General features: G+C 37.8%; 2 protein-coding genes across 2 annotated transcripts in view; one reads left to right on the forward strand and one right to left on the reverse strand.

Annotated features, from left to right (window-relative positions):
- Positions 1 to 8,659, reverse strand: part of ca12 (carbonic anhydrase XII) — a 16,226-nt gene extending 7,567 nt beyond the window's left edge. Inside the window, 4 exon segments of the mRNA XM_048158166.1 lie at positions 67 to 174; positions 177 to 245; positions 7,112 to 7,132; positions 8,581 to 8,659. Of these exon segments, the coding sequence (XP_048014123.1) occupies positions 67 to 174; positions 177 to 245; positions 7,112 to 7,132; positions 8,581 to 8,659 (277 nt within the window).
- Positions 8,660 to 16,110: 7,451 nt separating this feature from the next.
- Positions 16,111 to 19,682, forward strand: LOC125247001 (kunitz-type serine protease inhibitor bitisilin-3-like). Its single transcript, XM_048158167.1, has 5 exons — positions 16,111 to 16,122; positions 18,794 to 19,022; positions 19,189 to 19,359; positions 19,420 to 19,464; positions 19,537 to 19,682. Exons 1-5 carry the CDS (start codon positions 16,111 to 16,113, stop codon positions 19,680 to 19,682), a joined length of 603 nt encoding a protein of 200 aa, XP_048014124.1.
- The last annotated feature ends 66 nt before the right edge of the window (positions 19,683 to 19,748 follow it).

The raw sequence follows: 19,748 nt of genomic DNA on the forward strand, positions 1-19,748 counted from the left end.
ATTGTGACAATAGTTATTAGTCGTGTTTAAAAACAAAATCACGCTCTATAATCTTACTGCACCAACCAGAGTGTCCATTGTTTCCGAAAGTGAGCTGCTCATTGGTTGACAGGTTGTAGTTCTGGACCTGGATGGGCGGCAGGTTTGGATCGTATCTCAGCAGCTGTGTCTGAAGTCGATGGGCGACTGGAATGCTCCTCCACAGAACGGGTAGTTGCTGGACCAGTCGTGTTCTCCATCAGGTCCTGAAACCAGAAGTCAAAGAAAGTTGTGGTCACCGAAGCTTCTTTCCCTGACCGATTCTTATCTGGTGGTGTGTTTAAACATTTGATGTGGCCAGAACTGGATTGCATTAGCCTTAAGTTTTGCTAAGACACAGGCTAAGGTCAGCGATCACAGAACTCTGCCTTACAAAATGAATGGCCTTACATGAATACCACACCCAACAATAAAAGATAATGTTTTGTTGCTTTGGGGGAGGCTTCGAAGTCAATCCAACAGAGTGTTTGCTGGTCTAAGAGACATTTCTGCTGCATTGTGGATCTTTTAGAGAAAAGGGTATAGAAAAGGTAATTTTTTTTAAATAACTTAGCTAATAAGTTCCTTATTAACAATAATTACTAGCCTTTTAAATGCAATCGTCATGGTTTCTATTTTCAGTAAAAGTGGTTTGTTGTTGCTGTGGGCTTAAAACATCACATTAAGGTCTTGTGTATTCTTCGTCAATGATGATCATGGCTTTGTGGGCAGATTTTGTTTTCTGAACAGCTGTAACTGCAAAACTACACATCGTCTCTTTTAGTAGCGTAACACTCTTAACTTTCCCTTGTGGTCGTAATTACTTACCGTCTAGTTCATTTTTAATCTAGACTAGCTTCTCCATCATAATCACATCAGATGCCTGTGGTTGGCCCGTAGAGGATCATAACCCTAAATCATAACTGTCACCCTGTTATGTAGTCATAATGAGCATGCCTCTACAATAAAACATCTAAAGCTCTCTGGTCTGGATATGCTTGACATTAGCACACTGAACTGCTGGAAGCTGAGGTCATGCAGATGTTTGCAACAAATCTTTTAAGTTAATGGTAATAACATTAAATCAAAATAAAGTATTATTTAAATGAAATTAATTTTAAATAATTAAATTAAATACATTTTAAATAAAGCTGCACGATTAATTGTTAAAATATCGCGATCTCGATTCAAACACCCACAAGATCTTATTCCTAAATGACAACGATTCGGCTATGTTTATTAAACTTTTGACAGTACGATCAGTGCGAAAATTCAGATCTGCGATGACGTTATCATGAATAGGTATGAAAAAGCTTCACAAACTCTTTTCAACTATTATTATTTTTGTGTTACAATAATTCAAAATATCACAGAAGTACTGGGATAAAAGATTATAGTTTGGATATAAACACTGATGTCTACAGTAGTGATCATTAGAGTAAATCACCTTTTGCACATAACTTCAAGCTGGATCAATTACATCGTTAAACCAGTAGGTGGAGACAAGTTACTTTTAAAAAATGTATTCGTCATTAATTCATTCATTCAAGAGATTCGTTCAAAAATGCAAAAATTATATACATTGCATACATAAAAATTAAAGTTAACATGGGGTTTGTTGCAACTGGCATATGATATGAAATACAGTGGCACATAAAACTATTTCACATTTTATAAAGAAAATGCATGGTTCTTGCTGGTACCAGGTCTCTATATATATATTCTCTACTCAAAACGCATGATTTGTGGTATCGTTCATCTCTGTGTCTGACCAGGATAAATTATGCTAAGGTAATAATCTCAGCTAACTTTTTTGAGCAGCTGCATATGTGTTTTCATCTTAGACTTTAGGCAGTGAGATGTTTGACGTAATTACGTCCCTCTAAGTGATTCTAAAAGGCCTTGACTCAGCGGAATTAATTCAGACTCAGAATGTCAAGAGCTCTCAGTGTTAGCCGACACAAAGGACAACACTCATCTGAGCTCTGTTTGATATGCTTGATAACATCTACACAGCAGCACAAGCACTGCAGTGTTTCTCGTTTAGCTATTTGTCATGGTATTTCAAACAGTGGTCAGTTGCTTTGGACACTTCACTCCATTATCACATTGTCCGAATCTCAATATATATTTTTATGATATATGTATTAACATTTTAATGGGCAAAAAAACCCATATAGACTTGTATCTTGGGCCACTTGTCTTGAGCCTGTACACAACCACTTAGTAAATGGCCTAGCAACCACTTAGAATAACCACATAGAAACACTCTAGCAACAGCATAACAATTATATAGACATGAGGGTGGGCTCTTGTAACTTGGCCTAGAAAACACTTAGAACACCTTAGCAATCACATAGCAACACCACAGCAATCGCATAACAATTATAGAGACATGATGGTGGGGTCTTTACCTTGGGCTAGTAAACAACCACATAAAAACAGCCTAGCATCCACTTAGAAACACCTTAGCAACCACATACCAACACCATAGCAACCACATAAGAATTGTAGAGACATGAGGGTGGGGTTTGACTTGGTCCAGTAAACAACCACATAGCAACGACCCAGCAATTATATAGCAACACCCTAGCAACTATGTAACAATTAAAGACACTTGGGGGCTCTTCTGACTTGGACCAGAAAACAACCACATAGCAACGACCCAGCAACCACATAGCAACACCCTAGCAACTATGTAACAATTAAAGACACTTGGGGGCTCTCCTGACTTGGACCAGAAAACAACCACATAGCAACGACCCAGCAACCACATAGCGACACCCTAGCAACTATGTAACAATGAAAGACACTTGGGGGCTCTTCTGACTTGGACCAGAAAACAACCACATAGCAACGACCCAGCAACCATGTAACAATTAAATACATTTGGGGGCACTTCTGACTTGGACCAGTAAACAACCACATAGCAACACCCTAGCAACCATGTAACAATTAAAGACACATGGGGGCTCTTCTGATTTGGACCAGTAAACAACCACATAGCAACACCCTAGCAACCATGTAACAATTAAAGACATTTGGGGGCTCTGCTGACTTGGACCAGCAAACAACCACATAGCAACATCATGGCAACCATGTAACAATTAAAGACACATGGGGGCTCTTCGGACTTGGACCAGTAAACAACCACATAGCAACGACCCAGCAACCACATACCAACACCCTAGTAACCATGTAACAATGAAAGAATTTTTTGGCTCTTCTGACTTAGACCAGTAAACAACCACATAGCAACGCCCTTTCAACAATGTAACAATTTAAGACATTTGGGGGGTCTTCTGACTTGGACCAGTAAACAGCCACATAGCAACACCCTAGCAACCATGTAACAATTAAAGACACATGGGGGCTCTTCGGACTTGGACCAGTAAACAACCACATAGCAATGACCCAGCAACCACATACCAAACACCCTAGTAACCATGTAACAATGAAAGACATTTTTTGGCTCTTCTGACTTGGACCAGTAAACAGCCACATAGCAACACCCTAGCAACCATGTAACAATTAAAGATACACACCTGGGGGCTCTTCTACTTGGACCAGTAAACAACCCTTTAGCAAGGGCATAGCACCCACTTAGAACAGCTTAATAGCAACCATATAGCAACACCCTAACAACCGCTTCTGCTAACAAACAGCCACCTAGAAACCACTCAGGGCACCCTAGCAACCGCATAGTATAACCTCTGACTTCTGCATGTGTACCACTCATGTTTTCTTCAGAAAACGAAAAAATCTAGTTTTAGGAGCAGTAAACTTAGCAATTTGCTTAATGAGGGGGGTTGGTTTGATAATCACATTGTCTAAAATTCTTAGTCTACAAGTCTAAAATACAGCACATTACAAGGTAGTCTGACTTTGCAGGCACTGTAAATTTGCTCACAGAAGTGAAAATTATTTTACAAGTATAACTGAAGGGACAGAAGAGATTCAGCTTGTAAATTGCAATGTGCCACACACAAAGACAGAATAATATTATGCATTGTTCTTTCCTAAGTATAGGGAGCTAAGAAATTTCACAGCCAAGCAATTAGACGAACAATCTCTTCCCAAAATAAAGCCGTTATAACAGCTCTGTTTTGCAGTTGAGGTCCCTTGAGTGGCCTTACATCTTAGTTCAAGCCAGCTTCAAAATAAATCCAAATAATGTACTGACGTAAATATGTGTAATTCAATCATGAACCTACATGGTCTCCTCGAAAAGCAAACACGTGAGTGACAGCGGCACGAGGAGAGAGCCGGGGGGTCATGACATGAGAGACATGGTGGGAATCATTTCAGAGCCATGCGAGCCAAAAGGGGTCAAAACAAGGTCAACTTTGCACCACGAGTTCCCTTTTTCCAACAGCAACATGTTCTTTGATACCTCCATCATGGCTGCCAGAGGGTCTCCATGTCCACACTGGAATGGCATACTGGGATTGTTAGAGATAACAGTTAAAAAGTCTGTACAGGAATAGGCTTGACTCATGTGGATGGTAACCAGAAGCCTGCTTGGTTCCCTAGGTGCAAGCAATAGAGCAGAACTCTGCGACAGCAGTCGTGATTAAGCATGTTTATTTTAAAGCTCTTCAGCGTGTAAAGAGCACGTTCTGCTGGTCTCTGAATGACCTTTTCTACTGAGGTGAAAACGACTGCATCTGGTCATTAGAAGGAAACGCATTACAACTCAATTACTTACAGTTAGGAGATATATTATAACCTGAATTTTAAAATTTAAATAAAATGAAAACTAAAAGACTTTCAAATCACATGAGCCAATATTTTATTCACAATAGAACATAGATAACAAAACAAATGTTCAAAATGAGAAATGTTACAATTTTATGGACAAAATGAGCTCATTTAAAATGTGATGCCTACTACAGGTCTCAAAATAGTTGGGACGGGGAAATGTTTACCATGGTGTAGCATCTCCTCTTCTTTTCAAAACAGTGTGAAGACATCTGGGCATCAAGATTATGAGTTTCTGGAGTTTTGGTGTTGAAATTTGGTCCCATTCTTGCCTGATATAGGTTTCCAGCTGCTGAAGAGTTCATGGTTGTCTTTGACATATTTTTCTCTATAGGTGAAAAATCTGGACTGCAGGCAGGCCAATTCGGACTCTTCTACGCTTCTCTAAAATCTTTATATACCTTTCAGCATTCATAGTGCCTTCCAAAACATACAAGTTGCCAATACCGTATGCACTTATACACCCCCATACCATCAGAGATGCTGGCTTTTGAACCGAACGCTGATAACACGCTGGAAGGTCTCCCTCCTCTTTAGCCCAGAGGACACAGCGTCCATGATTTCCAACAAGAATGTCAAATTTGGACTCGTCTGACCATAGAACAATTTTCCACTTTGAAAGTGTCTATTTTAAATTAGCCTTGGCCCACAGGACACGACGGTGCTTCTGCACCATGTTCACATATGGCTTCCTTTTTGCTTGATAGAGCTTTAGTTGGCATCTGCAGATGGCACGGTGGATTGTGTTTACCGACAGTGGTTTCTGGAAGTATTCGTAGCAATGTCTTTGACAAAATCATGCCAATGAGTGATGCAATATCATCTGAGGGCCCGAAGACCACAGGCATCAAATAAAGGTCTTCAGTATTGTGCCTTATGCAGAGAGATTTCTCCAGTTTCTCTGAATCTTTTGATGATGTTATGCACTGAAGATTTGCAACACTTTGCAATTTGACTTTGAGGAACATTGTTTTTAAAGTATTTTTACACTCTTTCACAGCTCTGCCCATCTTTACTTCTGAGACTCTGCCTCTCTAAGACATCCCGTTTATAGCTAATCATGTTACAGACCTGATATCAATTAACTTAATTAGCTGCTAGATGTTCTCCCAGCTGAATCTTTTCAAAAATTTTTGCTCTTTCAGCCATTTGTTGCCCACATGCCAACTTTTTTGAGACCTGTAGCAGGCATCAAATTTGAAATGAGCTTATTTAGTGGATAAAAGTGTAAAATTTCTTTGTTATATCTATGTTCTATTGTGAATAAAATATTGGATCATGTGATTTGAAAGTCTTTTAGGCTTTCATGTTATTCACATTTAAAAACGTCCCAACGTTTCTGGAATTCGGGTTGTAAATGTTCACATAATACTTTGAAAGATTTTGCTGCAGATCATGAGCAACATTGTAAAAATGAATGTGCTTTTTATTTGACCATTAAGTTACAAGTTTTACTATCCCTCTTTCTTGCTATTGACTGGACAAAACCAAGAGCAGGATGATTTTGGTTTCATTTTGTCAACTTTTTGATTTCAAGCAGTTTCTACTAGAATCTTTCAGCAGTGAAAATGGTGTTAAAGTTTGATTCAAATTTCCAAACAGTTTGTCTCATCACCTCATTACTGTGCATAGATCTTTCTGAATGGCATTTGTCATATGTTAAAATGTTTAATTAAAACAAAAGAATTTTTTTTTTGATAGAATACTTTGAATTTAGTATACTGATGAATACTTTTATTTAGTAAGGATGCAATAAACTGATCAATTTGTGACAGTAAATACTGCATTGTTAAAATAAAAAAAAATGCTGTTCATTTAAACCTTCTAGCCATCAAAGAATCCTGAACAAAATGTATCACAGTTTACATAAATACATTAAGCAGAACAACTATTTTCAACATTGATAATAATAATAAGAAGGTTACCTGAGCATCAAATCAGCATATTAGAATGATTTCTGAAGGATCATGTGACACTGAAGACTGGAGTAATGATGCTGAACATTCAGCTTTGCATCACAGGAATAAATTACATTTTGAAATATATTAAAACAGTTATTTCATAATATTTCAATTTTGGTCAAATAAATGCAGCCTTGGTGAGAATACAAGACTCTCAAAGACATGAAAAAAAAAGAATCCAAACTTAAAGGTATTCAGGTAAATATTACCGTTTATGAATATGTATTGTTATATTGGTGGATATAAATTAATATAACTAAATATCTTTCTTTCTAGTGTCCATTTAGTGCAGAAAGCCTGGCTGTCTTTCATGAAACATTTTGAATCTACATTGCAACAATGATTGAAATGGCAAAACAAAACCTACTTACCATTATATGTCCATTTTGCCCCTGAAAAAGAGATGGACACAATTATTAAATGCTTTTAAACTAGATGTCGATGAGCTTCATTGTCCCTGACCTGTTTTCATGCAGTTCTATTAGAAGTCATAAATCAGTCAGATAATGCATTCCATTGCAGCTGGACTCCATTCTGGTTGCAACCTGCTGCTCTGGTCATTGCTGGCTATTCTCAGTCAATCTGATGGACAGGCTGAACCAGACTCTTGCTGGTTTTTCCCAGAGATTTCTGCTTGACAAAAAAATACCCCGGGAGCGTGTATAATCTGTCACTGCTTAAAATGCTGAAGAGCAAGTCAATGGAAATCAAGGCATTTCTCTAATAGTTCATAAGCTTAATTTAAACTCAGTAATAGATTTAAAAGACATTCCCTCTATGATTCCCTCTTTGTATGGCGCAGCTATTTTTTTTTTTTACAGCAAAACCACCATGCATGAACCGTACAGTGATGGAAATTTTTCTAAATGGCACAGGAAATTATTATATTTTCCGAATATGAGACTGAGAGTCCAAACAGGAAGGTGCAAAAATGTCCTCAGCAATTTGGTCATCACTTTCTTTCACAAAAGTTAATCTTCCTTGCTATTGTGGGACCACAGGTTTTTCCTGAACTGACCTTTTTGGGGAAGATCTACAGACAAGATATCTGCAGAGCAATTAAGTCAGCACCTGGACGCTAATTTGGCGTGAGAAATGTTTCACCATGACTAAGGTCATTCAGGGTCATTTGTCAGATCTGCAGACACAGCCTTACAAATCTTCATGCTAATTCAGAGCATTTTGGGGTTCCGCAAGCTTATAATTACACATTATGATTTTACAAGTTCTTACTTTACTCCCAAGGTTGTTCATTTATGGAAACAGCATTCACCCACTCATTATGTTAACAACTCAAATGAACTTCCAGGAATCTATATTTGATGTTCAATTTTCTCCCAAATTACTGCTTTTATACCAATATGGGACCGTATTGTCCACTTAGAGTGATGCAAAATGTTATGTTGTCATATTTTTAATGACTATTTTTCAAAGTTTTTAATGAGTATTTTACTTCATTGGCCAATGCAAATAAAGACAATTTCAGAAATGTAGGCTATGAGTGTTTTAAAATAATGTAACAGAAATAATAGTAGTTCTGGAGCATTTTTATCCATATATCATATCTACATATAGGCTAATCCATTATTTGCCAACAGAAACTATAAAATAAGGTAGCACTAATAACTTTCATTAATCATATTAGCACATTTCCACATCATATAGGTATCCTAATGTTTAATAGATCATTAACTTCATTTTATTCCTCAAAATGTAAGAGTACACATGTAGTACTAGTCTGTTAAGTAATAGTTTACCATGTTTCTGACCTATCAATGGAAGTTTAGGCTTGTTATAAAGTGAGCTGTGCAAGACTTAGTAGTGCGCAAGACTAACTTACCTGTGGACGCGAGGGGACACGCGGTGAAGATGATGAACAGAAGTGTAATTGTCATTGCAGAGAAGTGCCGGCTTCTCATGTACCCTCAGAAGTCGACTCAGAAGAGAGAAATTTTGACATAGCTGTCGGAACCGTCTCTTATATCAAGCATGGTGCGCTCGCGAGTTAAACAAACTGACGTCACGGCGATGACAGAGCAGCGCCTCAGAATATCTGTCGCTCGTTTGCAGTGACTTCATACAAATCTGTGGCGGTGCCTCGAGTGTGCTGCTGCTACCCAGACAGCTTTTTAGGCATCAGAACCGCACAACTTTTTCTAAATAGCTATTAGCCACACGTTTTCAGACCGGTAATTTTAAAACTCCGCAAACAAGGTACAATGGAGCGTCATGTGATATGAGAAAAAAAATTACAGCTTATAGCAGTGATTATATCTCCATATTGTAACATTTGCTCGGTGTTTACTGTGCCCGCAAATGACACACTGCGTTATTATAGGTGTCTATGTATATTGCAGGTATAGTGGTTAACGTGTAAATGTAGCCTATAGGCTATACATTATCTTTGACTGGTTTTGCTGCGTAATTTATTATCTAATTTATTGTCTGTACTAACGGAACACCGCCTAGCCAATCAAATTCGAGGACCGGAATTATTTCATTATTCCCAGTTAACAAAAATAGGCCAATGTTTTAAGATTTCTGAATGTTCTCTGAATATTCTGAAATGAGTAACATTTAAAATTGTTGGACAAACATCCATACTGCTTCACAGAGAGAAAAAAAAAACATTTCATGAACTATAGGTAGGCTAAAGTTTTGAGAACATTATTAAAGACCAGATAACTTTGAACAAATATTCTTTTAACGTTACTGGAAATCTTCATAGCTTGAGAGAACCTTGCCAGCACGTTAGTCAGAGAAGTTCTGAGAACGTTCCCTGTCACCTGGGTTATTATTTTTATGACAAGCCTATAGTTAAATGGCACACAAATGCATCCTATTATAGCTTTTCATTATTATAAAATGGAAAAAAAAAAATCATAAAACAACAAAAATGTAAATTATGAAATACTATCAAACTTTACAGTAACATAATATCAAACCTTTGATTTGGTTAATTTTCTAATGCTTTATCCCTCTAATGATGTAATACATGAATCTGTGCTGCTGAATTTTCCCAATAGGAAAACACTCTTTTGCCCCTGTTGGTGACCTTTGTTGTTGATGAAACAATTTTGTAGATTTAAGAAGCCTGGCAGGCACTCTATGTCAATATAACATCAGATTGATGTCAACCTCCAGTATCGGACAAACGTTGCATTTTGATTGGAAAAGAAAATCGGGTTGACGTCAGAACCCAATGTCAACCTCCAACATCGGACAGACGTTGCATTTTGGTTGGAAATGGAAAAGAAAATCAGGTTGACGTCAGAACCCAACGTCAACCTCCAACGTCAGACAAACGTTGCATTTTGGTTGTGTGGGGGAATCACAAATTTGTACTATGTTATATCTAGGTTCCAATGTAATAGTATATGAAATGAAAACTTTATGTTTTACATTTTGAGGTAAAGATAATGACATTCTAAAGGAGATCAAGGCAGGCAGCCCAGGTGTCTGAGACATTAACCTTTTGTCTTCATGCATTTCCTGACCATTTGGCATGACAAGCTCAAGATACAGCTGTGCTTTTGTCTCTATGATTATGTAAAGGTATGGGCGATACTGTCAGACTGATTGGGTTAGCACCTATGCATTTGAATGCTTTGATCTTCCTACTGGAAGTCAAACTATGTGTGAATGTTTACATAGTCTTAGTTCTCGTGACCAGCTACTGTTTATACTATTTGAGGTACTATTATCTACACAATCAGGGGTAATTTCCTGTATTGTCTTTAGATGCTTTTGTTTTAGTGGTCACTTCTAAGGCTGTGTGTAAGGGCAACACCTTTAAGGACTGCTCACTGAATGCCTATAAAACATCATGTATACACTGCATTAGTTAGACTTGGATGACTACAGCGATGCACAGCGCGTTTCTCAATAAAGAGTAACTTCTGCTTGAAAGATATCCCAACATCTCCTGGTCTCTGCTTCGACGAGGAAAAAACGTTTCCAACAGTTGGAAATGAAAATCAGGTTGACGTCAGAACCCAATGTCAACCTCCAACGTCGGACATACGTTGGATTTTGGTTGGAAATGGAAAAGAAAATCAGGCTGACGTCAGAACCTAGCGCCAGATTGACATCAACCTCCAACGTCGGACAGACGTTGCATTTTGGTTGGAAATGGAAAAGAAAATCGGGTTTACGTCAGAACCCAACGTCAATCTCCAACGTCAGACAAACGTTGCATTTTGGTTGGAAATGAAAATCGGGTTGATGTCAGAACCCAAACGTCAACCTCCAACGTCGGACAAACGTTGCAATTTTTGGTTGGAAATGAAAATCGGGTTGATGTCAGAACCCAAACGTCAACCTCCAACGTCGGACAAACGTTGCAATTTTTGGTTGGAAATGAAAATCGGGTTGATGTCAGAACCCAAATGTCAACCTCCAACGTCGGACAAACGTTGCATTTTTTGGTTGGAAATGAAAATCGGGTTGATGTCAGAACCCAAATGTCAACCTCCAACGTCGGACAAACGTTGCATTTTGGTTGGAAATGAAAATCGGGTTGATGTCAGAACCCAACGTCAACCTCCAACGTCGGACAAACGTTGCATTTTGGTTGGAAATGAAAATCGGGTTGATGTCAGAACCCAACGTCAACCTCCAACGTCGGACAAACGTTGCAATTTTTGGTTGGAAATGAAAATCGGGTTGATGTCAGAACCCAAACGTCAACCTCCAACGTCAGACAAACGTTGCAATTTTTGGTTGGAAATGAAAATCGGGTTGTCAGAACCCAAATGTCAACCTCCAACGTCGGACAAACGTTGCAATTTTTGGTTGGAAATGAAAATCGGGTTGATGTCAGAACCCAACGTCAACCTCCAACGTCGGACAAACGTTGCATTTTGGTTGGAAATGAAAATCGGGTTGATGTCAGAACCCAACGTCAACCTCCAACGTCGGACAAACGTTGCAATTTTTGGTTGGAAATGAAAATCGGGTTGATGTCAGAACCCAAACGTCAACCTCCAACGTCGGACAAACGTTGCAATTTTTGGTTGGAAATGAAAATCGGGTTGATGTCAGAACCCAACGTCAACCTCCAACGTCGGACAAACGTTGCAATTTTTGGTTGGAAATGAAAATCGGGTTGATGTCAGAACCCAAACGTCAACCTCCAACGTCGGACAAACGTTGCAATTTTTGGTTGGAAATGAAAATCGGGTTGATGTCAGAACCCAACGTCAACCTCCAACGTCGGACAAACGTTGCATTTTGGTTGGAAATGAAAATCGGGTTGATGTCAGAACCCAAACGTCAACCTCCAACGTTGGACAAACGTTGCATTTTGGTTGGAAATGAAAATCGGGTTGATGTCAGAACCCAAACGTCAACCTCCAACGTCGGACAAACGTTGCATTTTTTGGTTGGAAATGAAAATCGGGTTGATGTCAGAACCCAAATGTCAACCTCCAACGTCGGACAAACGTTGCATTTTTTGGTTGGAAATGAAAATCGGGTTGATGTCAGAACCCAAACGTCAACCTCCAACGTCGGACAAACGTTGCATTTTTTGGTTGGAAATGAAAATCGGGTTGATGTCAGAACCCAAGGTCAACCTCCAACGTCAGACAGATGTTGTATTTTGGTTAGAAATGGAAATCGGGTTGACGTCAGAACCCAACGTCAACCTCCAACGTTGGATAAACGTTACATTTTGGTTGGAATGAAAATCGGGTTGACGTCAGAACCCAACATCAACCTCCAAGGTTGGACAGATGTTGCATTTTGATTGGAAATGGAAAAGAAAATCAGGTTGACGTCAGAACCTAGCGTCAGATTGACATCAACCTCCAACGTCAGACAGACGTTGCATTTTGGTTGGAAATGGAAATCGGGTTGACATCAGAACCCAACGTCAACCTCCAAAGTCGGACAGACGTTGCATTTTGGTTGGAAATGGAAAAGAAAATCAGGTTGACGTCAGAACCCAACATCAATCTCCATCGTCGGACAGACGTTGCATTTTGGTTGGAAATGGAAAATCCGGTTTACATCAGAACCTAACATCAATCTCCATCGTCGGACAGACGTTGCATTTTGGTTGGAAATGAAAATCGGGTTGATGTCAGAACCCAAACGTCAACCTCCAACGTCGGACAAACGTTGCATTTTGGTTGGAAATGAAAATCAGGTTGACGTCAGAACCCAACGACAATCTCCAACGTTGGACAGATGTTGCTCTTTGGTTGGAAATGAAAATCGGGTTGATGTCAGAACCCAAACGTCAACCTCCAACATCGGACAGATGTTGCATTTTGGTTGGAAATGGAAAAGAAAATCAGGTTGACGTCAGAACCCAACGACAATCTCCAACGTTGGACAGATGTTGCTCTTTGGTTGGAAATTGAAATCAGGTTGACGTCAGAACCCAGCGTCAGATTGACATCAACCTCCAACGTCGGACAGACGTTGCATTTTGGTTGAAAATGGAAAAGAAAATCCGGTTTACGTCAGAACCCAACGACAATCTCCAACGTTGGACAGATGTTGTTCTTTGGTTGGAAATTGAAATCAGGTTGACGTCAGAACCCAGCGTCAGATTGACATCAACCTCCAACGATGGACAGACATTGCATTTTGGTTGGAAATGAAAATCGGGTTGATGTCAGAACCCAAACGTCAACCTCCAACGTCGGACAAACGTTGCATTTTGGTTGGAAATGAAAATCGGGTTGATGTCAGAACCCAAATGTCAACCTCCAACGTTGGACAAACGTTGCATTTTGGTTGGAAATGAAAATCGGGTTGATGTCAGAACCCAAACGTCAACCTCCAACGTCGGACAAACGTTGCATTTTTTGGTTGGAAATGAAAATCGGGTTGATGTCAGAACCCAAATGTCAACCTCCAACGTCGGACAAACGTTGCATTTTGGTTGGAAATGAAAATCGGATTGATGTCAGAACCCAAACGTCAACCTCCAACGTCGGACAAACGTTGCATTTTTTGGTTGGAAATGAAAATCGGGTTGATGTCAGAACCCAAGGTCAACCTCCAACATCAGACAGATGTTGTATTTTGGTTAGAAATGGAAATCGGGTTGACGTCAGAACCCAACGTCAACCTCCAACGTCGGACAAACGTTACATTTTGGTTGGAATGAAAATCGGGTTGACGTCAGAACCCAACATCAACCTCCAAGGTTGGACAGATGTTGCATTTTGATTGGAAATGGAAAAGAAAATCAGGTTGACGTCAGAACCTAGCGTCAGATTGACATCAACCTCCAACGTCAGACAGACGTTGCATTTTGGTTGGAAATGGAAATCGGGTTGACATCAGAACCCAACGTCAACCTCCAAAGTCGGACAGACGTTGCATTTTGGTTGGAAATGGAAAAGAAAATCAGGTTGACGTCAGAACCCAACATCAATCTCCATCGTCGGACAGACGTTGCATTTTGGTTGGAAATGAAAATCGGGTTGATGTCAGAACCCAACGTCAACCTCCAACGTCGGACAGACGTTGCATTTTGGTTGGAAATGGAAAAGAAAATCGGGTTTACATCAGAACCTAACATCAATCTCCATCGTCGGACAGACGTTGCATTTTGGTTGGAAATGAAAATCGGGTTGATGTCAGAACCCAAACGTCAACCTCCAACGTCGGACAAACGTTGCATTTTGGTTGGAAATGAAAATCGGGTTGACGTCAGAACCTAGCATTAGATTGACATCAACCTCCAACGTCGGACAGACGTTGCATTTTGGTTGAAAATGGAAAAGAAAATCAATGTCATCCGTTGCCTCGACATTGGATTTTGGTTAGTTATTACCACATTCTAGAAAATAAAAAAATGAAATATAGGGGGTAAAGGAAGTAGAAACAGCTAAAATTAAAGGTGCCATCGAACGTTTTTTTACAAGATGTAATATAAGTCTAAGGTGTCCCCTGAATGTGTCTGTAAAGTTTCAGCTCAAAATACCCCATAGATTTTTTTTAATTAATTTTTTTAACTGCCTATTTTGGGGCATCATTAACTATGCACCGATTCAGGGCTGCTGGCCCTTTAAATCTCGTGCTCCCTGCCCATCGAGCTCGCGACTCTATAATACAGTGCATTTACAAAGTTCACACAGCTAATATAACCCTCAAATGGATCTTTACAAGATGTTCGTTACATTCATAATTAGCAACATGCTAACGAAACATTTAGAAAGACAATTTACAAATATCACTAAAAATATCATGTTATCATGGATCATGTCAGTTATTATCGCTCCATCTGCCATTTTTCACTATTGTTCTTGCTTGCTTACCTAGTCTGATGATTCAGCTGTGCACAGATCCAGACGTTACTGCCTGCCCTTGTCTAATGCCTTTCATAATGTTGGGAACATGGGCTGGCATATGCAAATACTGGGGGCGTACACCCCGACTGTTATGTAACAGTCGGTATTATGTTGAGATTTGCCTGTTCTTCGGAGGTCTTTTAAACAAATGAGATTTATATAAGAAGGAGGAAACAATGGAGTTTGAAACTCACTGTATGTCATTTCCATGTACTGAACTCTTGTTATTCAACTATGCCAATATAAATTCAATTTTTAATTCTAGGGCACCTTTAAACAATTACGCTGCATCTGAAATCACATACTGTATTGTAGGCACTACATTTGGCTTGAAACTTACTTTGGGGGCATTAAAAAAAGTATGTTCTATAAAGGATGAATGTCATTTAATGTGACCTATGGTGTCAGTTGCGTCGCTTCACCTCCATCCACTAATACTCTTCCCGGTCTCATGGCCTCATGGGATAGTAAAGTGTCCACTGAATGTGCACTTCAGAATCCAGGTAATTTTCGCCTACAGTTTTATGAATACTATGAATTCGGACTCGGCTCACATACTGTTTTTCATCTACTATATATGGAAGTAGGCATATTCGGACATAGGCTCAGTTTGCGTTTAAGACCTGTTTTCCTGTTGTTTTTAACTTTGTTAAAAAGTCAGTTAACACTTTAGTATGGGGAACAATTCACACAGTTGCTTATTAGCTTGCATACTGGCTGTTTATTAGTGCTTATAAAGAACATATTAATGCCTTATTCCGCATGACCATATTATACATCCCTGAATCCTACCCAATACATAAACTTTAACGCTACAACAACTACCTTACTAACTATTAATAAGCAGTAAATTAAGAGTTTATTGAGGCAAAAGTTGTTAGTAATAGTGAATATGTGTTCCCCATACCAAAGTGTTATAAAAAGTCATTATAGCCTAAATGCATTTTAAATACATGTTGTGAATGATGGTGTTTTGCTTTAGATATTATAACATAAATCACTGTCGAAAAACAGCAGGTTCCTAATGCAATAGCTTACCCCATATATAGTTTGACTATATGCCTATACAGGTATGTTGACACAAAGGGTTAATGTGTATTTATTTAATAAGAAGTATTCACTTGAGTAAAAAAAAAAAAAAAAAAGAAATTTCTGTCATTTATTACTCACCCTCATGTTGTTCCAAACCCGTAAAACCTTCGTTCATCTTCGGAACACAAATTAAGATATTATTGATGAAATCCAAGAGATTTTCTTTTTTTATCCTCAATTAAAAGCAACAAAATTACCATGATAACAAGTAAATTATATTTTCTTTCTCTGTATTTTTTATATCAATATGGTACAAGATTATATTCAAATCAACTTGATAAACAAGTTAGTTCAAAATTAATCTACAAGTAATCAAATAGTAGTCTGATTTTATTACCTTAAATGTGTAATGTAATGGATTAAATTACTACAATTTACAATTTTTTATTGTAGTTAGTAGTAAATGTAATTTGGAATCAGTAACCGACTACAATTTGTAAGTTATCAACTTGCAATTACTCTTTTGATTTTTTTATTACATAGTGGAAAGCTTCTAGCCACTACAAGCTAAATCTGTCACATACATATGTCACATATTATATGAATCACCCACTGGAGACACATGGATGATCTTTTAGTGAATCAAAGGTCAAATGAGGGAGACGTGATATACCAGCTGAGCCACTCCACAATAAATATGTTTTGCATTTTTAGATGTAATATAATGGGACTAAAGATAATCATGGTAAATTGTTTTAATATATGTTCTAATCAGTGATTGAACTAAATTAGGTGCTGTTTTGCTGAATTGTGTGTTAATGTTCCACTAAAAGGAACAGCCAATGCTGAAACCTGAATCTGCCACATCATTTGTGGAGCCTCTTACTGGCATCATGTTGATACTATTTTCACTTGTAACCTTTGAAGAATTGTCCCATGGCGAGGTGAAATAATGGTCATTATATTATATTATATTATATTATATTATATTATAAAACAGTTAGTTCCTGTCCTTGATTCTGATTGGTCAATAGCTGTGTTTTATTCACCCAACAGTTCTGTGTATCACTACACAACACCCTTAGCAACCACTCTTAGCAACATAAACTGTATGTTCTCAATTGATATTGTTCATTGAAGCTTACTGTATTATGTAGAAGAGTATTGTGAGAAAGAGATAGATTGAACGAGTTTATTACCTGCATTCAGATCTAGCATTTTCCTTCAGGTCAGTCCTATGTCTGATGTATTATCTTGTCCTTTTAACATTTAAGGGGTTTTCCCATGACTGACAGCGCCAGTCAAAGCATTTGTCAGTTTTGTGTTATTCCGTGTTCACAACAATTCAGTCTTTTCAATGTAAAAGTCTTGGCTACTGACTGACACACTCATAAAAACAGTCTTTGCTGCCATCTAATGGTGTAAAAATGTAACTTCTGTTGCTGTTCACGGTCAGGGACTATTTTTTTCAGTGGAGGGAAGGCTGTAGAGAAAGTTTACTTCATGAAAGTTGCATTGATACATATTTTTGGCTTTAATATTTGTATTGTGTGGTAACTTTCCTTGGACCACTTTTGATAGATACTGACCACTGCAGACCGGGAACACCCCACAAGAGCTGCAGTTTTGGAGATGCTCTGACCCAGTCGTCTATCCATCACAATTTGGCCCTTTTCAAAACTCACTCAAATTTCTTAGCTTGTCCACATCAACTTTGAGGACAAAATGTTCACTTGCTGCCTAATATATCCCACCCACTAACAGGTGTCGTGATGAAGAGATAATCAGTGTTATTCACTTCACCTGTCAGGGGTCAAATTATGCCTGATCGGTTTATATACAGTAGTCAACATTTGAAGTGGACCAATATATATATATATATATATATATATATATATATATATATATATATATATATATATATATATATATATATATATACATACAGTACAGTCCAAAAGTTTGGAACCACTAAGATTTGTAATGTTTTTAAAAGAAGTTTCGTCTGCTCACCAAGGCTACATTTATTTAATTAAAAATACAGTAAAAAACAGTAATATTGTGAAATATTATTACAATTTAAAATAACTGTGTACTATTTAAATATATTTGACAAAGTAATTTATTCCTGTGATGCAAAGCTGAATTTTCAGCATCATTACTCCAGTCTTCAGTGTCACATGATCCTTCAGAAATCATTCTAATATGCTGATCTGCTGCTCAATAAACATTTATGATTATTTTCAATGTTGAAAACAGTTGTGCACTTTTTTTTTTCAGGATTTCTTGATGAATAGAAAGTTCAAAAGAACAGCATTTATCTGAAATACAAAGCTTCTGTAGCATTATACACTACCGTTCAAAAGTTTGGGGTCAGTAAGAATTTTTATTTTTATTTTTTTGAAAAGAAATTAAAGAAATGAATACTTTTATTCAGCAAGGATGCATTAAATCAATCAAAAGTGGCAGTAAAGACATTTATAATGTTACAAAAGATTAGATTTCAGATAAACAATGTTCTTTTGAACTTTCTATTCATCAAATAATCCTGAAAAAAAATATTGTACACAAATATTTTGTACAATTGTACACATTAAATGTTTCTTGAGCAGCAAATCAGCATATTAGAATGATTTCTGAAGGATATATATATATATATATATATTTCATTTATATTTTAACTGAGCACCTTGGAGAGATGCAATACAGTACAAATCACTCTCACTTATTTTTTCTCCAAATCTAGAGGCCTGCAGTCTGAAACCAGATGAAGGGACGGGAGATGAGGTTGTGATTTATATGCACTACGATGCAGAAAAAGACTCTTGTCATCCATTTCGGTACAGCGGGCAGGGTGGAAATGCAAACCGTTTCATAACCGAGAAGCAGTGCATGAGAAACTGTTCAGACAGAGCTGATCAGCTGTACCCTCAAGACGGTAATCTTTTTACGCGCATTTGTCTGCAATAATGCAACATGAAAAGTTTTTGTATGAAACGCATTTTTATTGACTGATTCATTCTCAAGTGAAACATATTTGACTTAAGAAAATACTGCCACCCTGTGGTTATTTCTTTTATTGTTTTTTTTATTATTATTTACAGAGAGACAAGCTTGCATGCTTCCAAAAGAAGTGGGGAAATGTACTGGTCGCTATCTCAGGTATTACTACAGTCCTGAACATCAAACATGTAAGTCTTTCTACTGGACCGGATGCGTGGGAAATGGAAACCGATTTCAATGCAGCAGGTATGTGATTAAACTTATAGTTAATAGTGATTTTACCCAAAGATATATATGCAGAAACATATATTAATGTAAATTTGTTTGATTAGATATAGGCCAAGAGGACTATTCAGGTGAATCAGGTGTATCGGTCGGTAAGTGAAATTTGAATATGATGTTTTCAACTCATTTATACAATGATATTAATTTACCATTTTTTCCATCAGGAATTATCTTGGGCGTTGCACTTGGTCTTATTGGTGTCATTATTTTCACTGTGGTGATTGTCTTTGCTGTCAAGAAGAAGTCTTCTCACAGCCAGGTGTCATATGAGAAGTGCAAAACAAATAATGTATATTATATACCCACATAAAATACCCATTAATGTCCAATCAATGATATCTTCTGCTTTATCTGTAAGTAAACTTATTTCAGATTC

Source organism: Megalobrama amblycephala, linkage group LG15 (assembly GCF_018812025.1).
Source record: "Megalobrama amblycephala isolate DHTTF-2021 linkage group LG15, ASM1881202v1, whole genome shotgun sequence".
In the NCBI taxonomy this organism is placed as follows: Eukaryota; Metazoa; Chordata; class Actinopteri; order Cypriniformes; family Xenocyprididae; genus Megalobrama; species Megalobrama amblycephala.

What these genes read in the sequence shown, in the direction of transcription:
- LOC125247001 (XM_048158167.1), top strand. An exon ending in TCAGCTGTACCCTCAAGACG is followed by an intron (nt 19,023 to 19,188) that starts GTAATCTTTTTA and finishes TATTATTTACAG; the next exon opens with AGAGACAAGCTTGCATGCTT. An exon ending in GATTAAACTTATAGTTAATA is followed by an intron (nt 19,360 to 19,419) that starts GTGATTTTACCC and finishes TTGTTTGATTAG; the next exon opens with ATATAGGCCAAGAGGACTAT.